Source organism: Eurypyga helias, unplaced genomic scaffold (genome assembly GCF_000690775.1).
Source record: "Eurypyga helias isolate BGI_N326 unplaced genomic scaffold, ASM69077v1 scaffold42998, whole genome shotgun sequence".
Lineage (NCBI taxonomy): Eukaryota > Metazoa > Chordata > Aves > Eurypygiformes > Eurypygidae > Eurypyga > Eurypyga helias.
The window spans coordinates 271-9075 of NW_010268368.1; the positions used below are offsets into that span (position 1 = coordinate 271).

Sequence of the window (8805 nt, forward strand, 5' to 3'; positions counted from 1 at the left end):
CGAAGGCTCCTTCGGGCGCGTGTACAAGGGGCGCCGGAAACACAGCGCCCAGGTGAGGAGAGAGGTGTCAGGGGAGAGGGCCGGGGGTCTGTTGTGTGGCGCTGAGGGCTGATTTCTGGTGGCTGTTGTGTTCCAGGACCCTGCCAGGCCTTTGGGACTCAGCACTCATTCATTTTTCTGCTGACATTCCCAGTCATCTCCTGCTGACACAGGGTCATTCAGGTTCAAGGGACCTCAGGAGGTCTCCAGTCCATCCCCTGCTCAAAGTAGGGCCAGCAGTAAATTCAGATCCTCAAGGACAAAAACCCCACAGCCAGTGCTTGACTATACTTGGGGTGAAGGGTTTTTCCTTACATCAAATTGAAGCTCCCCTGTTTTAGTCCCTCTGTCCTTTTCCCGTGTGCTTCAGCCCCCCCCACCATCCCAGTGGCCTCTGCTATACCGACTCCAGCCTATCGATGTCTTTCTGGGCTGAAAACCTGCCACAATATTGCCACCGTGGTCTAAGAAGTTCCAAATAAAAGGCAATAATCGCTTTCCTCCAACTCCTACCGGTTGATACAGCCCAGGGTACTGATAGTGCTCCTCACTTTCAGGGGACACTGCTGTTAGGCTTCTTGTCCACCAGCATCTCTAGGTCCTGCCCCATGTTTCTGGCAGTCCTATTTGTGTCTGTGCTCACTGATTAAATTTCTTTGCTTGAAACACCAGTGCACAAAGTACCCTGAGCACCTGTGTTTATGTGCAAGGGCTTGGGGGGAGCCCCAGGTCCAAGGGATCAAGCGAATAAATGTCTTATTCGGTGTGAAAATGTTGAGTCCTGTTTGGGTTTGGCCTCTGCCAGGGTAGGAGCCTGGTCTGATGCCAGCTTTGCCTGCTTTGAAAGGTGGTGGCCTTGAAGTTCATCCCCAAGGTGGGGCGGTCTGAGAAGGAGCTGAAGAACCTGCAGCGGGAAATTGAGATCATGAGAGGCCTCCATCACCCCAACATCATCCAGATGCTTGACAGCTTTGAGACCGACAAGGAGGTGAAGGCGACTCTTCCGGGCAGATGCTTTTGCTTGACTGGGGCAGGGGAACAAGGGCTGGCCCCTGCTGTCATAGGGACCTCTTTCTGAGGAGATGCTGCTGACACCCTCCCGGGGCCTGGTCAGTTTTTTTCAGAGCCCTCCAGTTCGTGCTGTGTGGGGAGTCAGCACTTATCTGGGCTGTGTGGGGTGCACTAGGTCATGGGCAGAGGTGAAGGAGCTGGGTGGGGGAGTGTGTGATACAAGAGGGGTGGTTTGGGATCACAGGATGAGGATGACTCTTCAGTCACCTCATCAGTCTCTTCAGAGACGGATTTTTAACTGATTTAAACTCTCATGGAGAGAGTGTGATAAGAAAGGACAGAAGACTGTGCTATGAGACTTGGGGGCATGAAATAAAGTAATTGGGCAGCAGATTCAGAACGAGCTCAGTGGAGTGATTCTGCCCACTGGGCTTGGAAGTACCATTCTGGGCTTGTCCTGTCTTTCCCCTGTTGCTAGTTTTCGCTGGCTATCTGAGATAAGGACAACCACAAGGCCCCTGCCAAGTGCCAGGCCTTGCTGCATTGCAGCCACGGGGCCTCTCTCTCATCCCAGGTCCCAGCCCGAGCTGATGGGCTGTGCATGATGACACCCCAGTATCTCCGTCAGATTTCCTACCCTATTCTGTCCCGGTCTCCAGGCCATGGTGGGGATGTGGCTGGGTGAGTGCCTGATCTCACCATGCTGCTCTTCCCTCCAGGTGGTGGTGGTGACTGACTACGCAGAGGGGGAGCTCTTCCAGATCCTGGAGGATGATGGGAGTTTGCCAGAGGAGCAGGTGACTTGGTTTCCCTGTCTCTCTCAAAGGCGACAGCACCAGGGTGCTGCCTCAGCCATTGGCCTACTCCAAGGAACTGCTGGCCCACGTCTGGGGCTGGTCCCTGGCTCAAACAGAGCAAGGGCAGGGATAGGGGTGCTGGGGGAGCCAGGGAACCCGTGGTTGTGCCAGCTGGTGGCGAGGATCCTGTGTCTCCGCAGGTCCAGAACATAGCTGCCCAGCTGGTCTCTGCTCTCTATTACCTGCACTCCCACCGCATCCTGCACCGCGACATGAAACCCCAGAACATCCTGCTGGGCAAAGACGGCGTCATCAAGCTCTGTGACTTCGGGTGGGTGCTGGGAGCCAGTTTGAGGGGGACACTTGGGCCTGGGGCAGCCAAGAAGTGTCCAGGATGCTGTAGAGGAGGCAGGGGGAGTGTGCAAAGGGACCTAGATTTTGTGCATATTTAGAGATTGAGCAGGGATGGGGAATTTTGGACTACAGAGGGGAGAGGTGTTTGTAAACTCATAGGGATCTCCCTGGGAGCTGCAACGGACGTTTCAGCCTGAACTGGCCACCTGTGCTTTGCTCTGAGCAGGTTTGCCCGTGCCATGAGCATCCACACCATGGTGCTGACCTCCATCAAGGGCACCCCGCTGTACATGTCCCCTGAGCTGGTGGAGGAGAGGCCGTACGACCACACAGCAGACCTGTGGTCTGTGGGCTGCATCCTGTACGAGCTGTTCGTGGGCACCCCTCCCTTCTACACCAGCAGCATCTTCCAGCTCGTCAGCCTCATCGTCAAGGACCCCGTCAAATGGCCGGTGGCCATAAGCCCTGTCTTCAAGGTAAGGGCGCAGGCCCTGTCTGTCGGGTGGGATCTGTTAATGCAGCTTTGGCCTCGCGTGCTGCCCTGGTGGGTCGCTCTTAGGTTTTATGTCCCCTAACAGGGATTTCGGAACATAGAGAAGGGATGAGAGCTGGGCCTCCTGGGAGGGGAACCCTTGTCACTGCTGTCCATAAGCTGGGAAATGGGGGCAAACAGCAGAAGAGCTATTTACCAGGCTGGGAAGGGAAGTGTCTTCCCAACTGCCCTAAGCACTGGGGCTGCTCCTTTCTCAGAGCCAGACAGGGGATGCTGACCTCCTGGGGGCCCTCACTGGGGAGACTGCTGGGTGCATTGTGCTTGTTGGCGGGTGTCGAGCATGTGTCAGTGACCCTGGTGCTGTGCTGCCTCGTAGAGCTTCCTGCAGGGACTGCTAATGAAGGACCCCCGCCAGCGCTTGTCATGGCCAGAGCTGCTCTCTCACCCCTTCATTGCTGGGCGGGTTACTGGTGAGTGCCATCTCTTTTTCCAGTGCTGGCCAGGTCCATTTCCTCCTACTGTCTGGAGGCTGGGAGGACCACCCTGCCCTGCTATTTTCATTACCTTGGTCTTTGCCTCCCTCCTTTCAGCTTTCTCCAAGCACTGACCCCTGGCTTCTACCCCTGGGATTGCTCTGGGTCCCCTGGGATTCCCCTGGGATCCCAGAGTCAATCACTCTCCCGGTATCCCAAGGGAGAGCTGCTGCTGAAGCTTCCCCTTGCCTCCTCAGTGATTGATGACACAGAGGAGCACGGAATCTCAAACCCCTTTACCACCAAGCTGCCCCCAGAGCTGCAGGCCCTGAAGGAGCAGCAAGCCCATGCTATGGCCCCCAGGAGTGGCCAGTCCAGGATCCTGAGAAAGGCCCAGCAGAAGATGGTTGAGGAGGCACAGAAAAAGGTGAAGAAAAGTCTGGGGTTCTCCTTGCTGTGTCCCACAGTCAGGGCAGGGGAGGGACACTGAAATGGGACCCGGGGGAAAAGGCAGAAGGTACATGGGTCAGGCTGGGGTGTCAGCCACATACAAGGCAGGGTGTGGGGTCCTCGCGGTGGTGGGGTTTTGAGGACTCACCTGGCTGAGTAACCCTGCCCTGACCAAACTTCTCTGCCTTCACCCAGGGGCAACTGAAGGCAGGTGAGGCACCTATGAAGGACTCTGGCAAAGGATGCCCAGGGCAGAGACCCAGAGCAGCTCTGGGAAAGGCAGCCCTTGGGGCGAGGGAGCCACCAGCTGCCTCCAATGAGAAGAACCCCTGTGTCCTGCAAGGAAAGAGCAGCATGGAAGACTGGGAGTTGGAGGAGCCTCCTCCCAACCCACGGTGAGAGAGGGCTGAGGCTGGGACAGGAGGAAGAGGAGAAGGCAGGGTTATTCACTGACTGTGCTGTTCCCTTGGCCAGGGAGCATAGCATCACCCAAGACTATGAGCGGGAATTTCCTGGAGCAGGTGCCCCTGTGCAGCCAGCTGCTGGCAGGGCAGAGCCCCGAGGCAGGCGCAGCATCGAGACCGTGGACCTGGAGAGTGAGGTAAGATGATGTCTTGTGGTGAGGGCAGCAGGGCCCAGCCCCAGGGGCTGGTACAGAGACCCTGGGGCAGGCAGGGCCAGTGGCACCAGCCCTGTCTCTCCCCTAGGACCTGGAGAGTGATGAGGAGTGGCAGCACCTGGTCGAGGCCACTGAGCCCTCGGCCATGCAGCTGAGCACGCAGCTGAGCCTCCTGAGGGACCCAGCCTTCCGGCACCGTGTCCAGGCCCGCCTGGCAGACTCTGCTCAGCAGGTGAGTGATGGCTGCTCCAGGCAAGTACAAGTGGGGACATGGATGCCACCTTCTTCCTCAAGACTGGGTCAAGAGCACTGGGAGAGTCCTCAGGCCAGCCAGCAAGAAGATCCCCTGCTTCTCTGGGAGCTGGAGCTGTCTCATGCACTTGGCTTGCCACCTGCTCCTCTGCTGTCCCTGCCTGGATGGGTTGAAGGGCTGCCCCGTGGCTGATGGAGAGGCCAAAACCGCTGCTGGTCATGAGCTTTTCTGGCTTCTTTGTGTCCAGGTGCTGGAAGGGATGCTGGAGGGAGCCTCCCATCTCCGTCCTGTGCTCCGTGTTGTGGGCAACCTCCTGGCTACCTGGTGTGACTCTGAGCTGCTGGACCACTTCTGCCGAGAACTGAACATGCCTCTGTCCCTGCTGTGCCTAGCCAAGCAGATCCTGCAGAGCGGGAGCACCAAGCAGGTGAGTGTAGGTCCCCAGAGAAATGTGGGCTTCTTCCGGCCCTGCAGAGTGCTGGTGCTGAGGGGGCTCTGGAGTTCTGCCGGAGCTGGCTTACAGGACTGGTGCCTCTCCTTGAGAAGGGGGAGGTCCTGGCAGGGAAGGATCCCGCCACGGTGGTGGGATGGCCAGCAGACAATCCCCACTTGCTGTTTCTTTCTGGATCCTGCAGCAGCCCTGGTGTATCGTGGTGCTGACTGACCTCCTCATGGTGACCACCGTTTATTTCAGCAGTGAGCGCAGCCTGGAGGAGAGTGGGCTAAAGGACAGGTAGGAACAACCCTCTGTGCTCCGAGGTCTCTTGTGGCCACTTCAGGGACCTGGCAGTAGGCGGGAGGGTGGTGTTCGTACTCTGATTGGAGCTGTCTCCGTGGGGAAGCAGAGCGCTTTCCCTAAGTGGGACTAATTAAGGGGAAGCAGAGCTGACAGTCCAGTTGTGGTGCCTGCTGGCAGCAGCTCACAGGTGTGTGCTGCCGACTCCATTAGCCAGGGCCATGTGGGCCTGACCAGATCCTGCCCTCACAGCCAGGAGCCATGTTTCTCTGCTCTCCTCTGCCCCTGCTGCCCCCCCTCCCCAGCCTGCAGGCCTTCCGGGAGAGTGCTGGCTGCTTCCTAGCCCTGCTGCCGGAGCTGCTGGCTGAGCCAGCCGACAGCCAGATGAGACTCTGCCAGCAAAGCCTCCTGGTAAGGGAGCCTCTGTGTCCCTTCTCCCAACCCTGTACCCCAGGGATGGAAGCTGTGGGGCTGGGCGTGTGTGTCAGGGGATGCGCAGACTGCGGACCCTGCTCGCAGCAGTGGGGTCTGATGCATTCTTGTCAGGGCAGGCTGTATAACCCCTTGGGTTTTTTCGGGGGGGATCACATGCAGAAAGGAGGTTTCTGAGGGTCACCTTCCCTGGCTGTGCCTCCGCGTGTACGGCCATCTCAGCCATCACGCAGCTGCATGTGGCTTCCACATTAACCTGCCTGGAGACGATGCTTGGAGGTCCCTGAAGCTCCAGCACGAGTCTTTCTCCCATCTCTGCTGTTCCCCCCACAGCCTCCTCCCCCATCATCCTTCTCTCTCCTCCCACCCTCAGTCTGCAGTGATGGCAACCCCTGTGTCTCCCCCAGTGCTTCACCCTGCTCTGTGAGAGCCTGGATGCAACATGCCCCTCCGTCTCTGCACCCTTCTATGTCAGCCTGCGAGAGGAGCATCAGCCCCTGCTGCACAGACTCCTCCAGGGATCCGTCTCAGAGCAGCCCGCTCTGCGAGGTAGCGGCACCACCTCGACAGCTCCTCCTGGGGTTTCCCCTCTCCCTCCTGCCTGGGTGCTCCCTCAGGGCACTGACTGCCCTCAGTGCTGGTGGCCGGAGGAGGTGGCTGAAGCTTACCTGCCCAAACCCATGCTAACCAGGGCTCTCCCTCAACCCCAGATCTCACCTTCCTTGTGTCACAAGCCTGACTTTTCCTCTCTTGGCCTCCAACCCCATCCCGCTGCCCCTCAGCATCCCTCACCCTTAGCACATGTCTCCCGAGCTCTCTCCCTGTGCAGGAGCAGTGGTGGAGGCCAAGTCAGCCCATGACCAGAGCCCATGTGTGGCAGACCTCTTCCTGGCTGCACTGGCTGCGCCCTGCAGCATCCCCCTGGAGAGGAACCGTTGTCGGGAAGCCAAGCAGCAGGTCAGGCCAGCTCTCTGCAGGGTGAGGTGTGGTCCCTGCAGGGACAGCAGCCTTTTCCAGGAGGATCTCTTTTCCAGCAGTAGGGTGGAGGGCTGGGGTCCTCTGGCTTTGGTGGCTGCAGGGCTGGCATTTTCAGGCTGCTCCGTCCCAGCCAACAGCTGAGCTTTAGGGGTTTAAGGACTCCTACATCAATTGAGACACTCACCCTTAGGATCTGAACTGTAGGGTGGGCTAAGCAAACAACGAGGCAATGCAGAGAAAACACGAAGAATTCTTATATGACAGTGGTATGAACTGCAGGAAATGTGAAATTGAATGGACAGTAAAAAAGAGGGAAAACAAAACTACTGATTTACATTTGATCCTGTAACTCAGCTCTGGGTCAACAAGGAGGGCGGCAGCAAAGGTGGAATCTCACCTTGCTGATCTCTGCTGTGGGACTGTGCATCAAAGCCATGCTGGGTCATGGCACACGGGCATCCCTTTGTGAACGCAGGCCATGTAGGAAGCAGGTGTCTTCTTCTATTGATTTGTTGCTAGCATTAAACTCCGTAAGGCTGTGCAGTGCTTCAGGTGCCCAGGCTGTGAAACAGGCTGATTTCTGCAGGTCGCTCGGGAGGTAGCTGAAAAGCTTATGGAAGGAGAGAGCCAGCAGCTTGGGAGACTGCTGGAGAGACTGGAGCACCCAAGCTGTTCCTTGAACGTGCTGAAGGTAACGGCCCTGGCCATTTATCTGGCTCTGCCCAGAGGTGCCTGGACTTCTGGCCTGGGGTTAGGAACATGCGGAAGGGGGGACCCTGGGCTCAGCCCTCAATGAATCCCGTCTCCCTGTTGTCCATTGTTGAATAAATGAGCCCCGTGGTAGCCATGGGTTGTGACTAGGATGGGCCTGGTCACTGCGTCCCTGTCCCCAGGGGCTGGTATGCATCTCCCCCTCTGCCTCGTAGATCCTCTACGCTGGCTGCCATGCCAGCCCGAGCCTGTGCCAGCACCTGGGAAGGAGCCAACGACTGTGGGGTTCCCTCGTGCAGCTCTCAAAGGACGAGGTAGGACCGACCACAGCCCTGGGATTGGGGCAGGAGTGTGGGCAAGCAGGACACGTTCCTCTGAGCACTGCTTACACCAAGCTAGGGAACCTGTTGGGAGAGGAGTTTGGGGGAGCTTTGTCTGGACAGTGTGGCTCTTCTCCAGGGCCCAGAAACATGTCCTTCTCCCCTCCCAGCCTTGATATTCCCCTGTGACTCCTGCTCCCTTGGCAGGTCCCCGTGGTGGAGGTGGCCCAGGGTGCAGCCTGTGAGGCCTCTCTGTATCTGCTGGCCCTGCTCATCCTGCAGCTCCAGGCCTCCCCACCCAGGTAAGCTCCCACTTTCACTCATGAGTGGGAGAGAAACATGCCCTGCCCTAAAGAGCCCTCTGTCCTGCGCCCTACCCAGAGCTGGGCTCCTGCTCCCCCTGAGCCTGCTGGACACACCAGCGGAGTGGTGGGCAGGGTGGGTGGGTGCTGGGCATGTGGTGAGGACCCAGTGTGGACAAGGAGATGCTGTGAACCAGGTCTTGCTTCTCCTGCAGGGTGGCTGCTTCCCAGCCCTGGGGCTGTTTGGATGCTGCTGCTCTGTGGGATGTGCAGCTGTGGGAACACAGTACCTCTCTCCTGGTCCCTGTGTTTCAGGCTTGAGGAGGTGGTTACCCTGGCTGTGGATCTCATCACCCAGTCTCCTGTCGTCTCCCTTGTGGTAAGCGCCCCCCATGCCGGAGCTGCCACGGATAGCCCTACACATCCCATTTGGGTGTTACCGGTGCCCACTCAGGGTGGGGTGGGAGCAGGCGCAGCCTGGCTGTCCCTGCCCTTGGCGGAGGGGTGGAGAGTCACCACTGAGTGGGCAGGTGGCAGAGTCCCAAAGGTGCTGAGCTCTCCCTGTCCCACAGGGTGCTGCAGCATTCCTCCTGACACAGCTCAGTCAGCTTGGGGTGGCCTTGAAGCTCGGAGAAGAGATCCTACTGGTGGTGACAAACGCGCTGACAGCACCTGCTGAGGTATGGGATGGGGACTGAGGAGCAGGGGAGCCATGCCATCACCCCACCGTGGAGGTGTGCGACCTCCTCAGACCCAGCACCTAGCTCCAGCCTGTTCCCCACCCTCTCTTACAGCTGCAGCTCCCCCCGCCAATGGGAGCTGGTCTCTACGATGGGC

General features: G+C 58.5%; 1 protein-coding gene across 1 annotated transcript in view; it reads left to right on the forward strand.

Moving 5' to 3' along the window:
* Positions 1–5: 5 nt before the first annotated feature.
* The window catches only part of STK36 (serine/threonine kinase 36), a gene marked incomplete at both ends in the record, with an annotated part of 11220 nt that continues 2420 nt past the window's right edge, over positions 6–8805 (forward strand). Inside the window, 21 exons of the mRNA XM_010157724.1 lie at positions 6–52; positions 887–1027; positions 1770–1847; positions 2048–2178; positions 2428–2677; positions 3071–3164; positions 3425–3594; positions 3813–4012; positions 4092–4218; positions 4325–4468; positions 4737–4916; positions 5125–5222; positions 5531–5636; positions 6065–6206; positions 6487–6614; positions 7222–7326; positions 7562–7660; positions 7874–7968; positions 8284–8347; positions 8541–8648; positions 8763–8805. The exon at positions 8763–8805 is cut by the window's right edge and continues 12 nt beyond it. Of these exons, the coding sequence (XP_010156026.1) occupies positions 6–52; positions 887–1027; positions 1770–1847; positions 2048–2178; positions 2428–2677; positions 3071–3164; positions 3425–3594; positions 3813–4012; positions 4092–4218; positions 4325–4468; positions 4737–4916; positions 5125–5222; positions 5531–5636; positions 6065–6206; positions 6487–6614; positions 7222–7326; positions 7562–7660; positions 7874–7968; positions 8284–8347; positions 8541–8648; positions 8763–8805 (2550 nt within the window). The remainder of the gene's footprint in view (positions 53–886; positions 1028–1769; positions 1848–2047; positions 2179–2427; positions 2678–3070; positions 3165–3424; positions 3595–3812; positions 4013–4091; positions 4219–4324; positions 4469–4736; positions 4917–5124; positions 5223–5530; positions 5637–6064; positions 6207–6486; positions 6615–7221; positions 7327–7561; positions 7661–7873; positions 7969–8283; positions 8348–8540; positions 8649–8762) is intronic.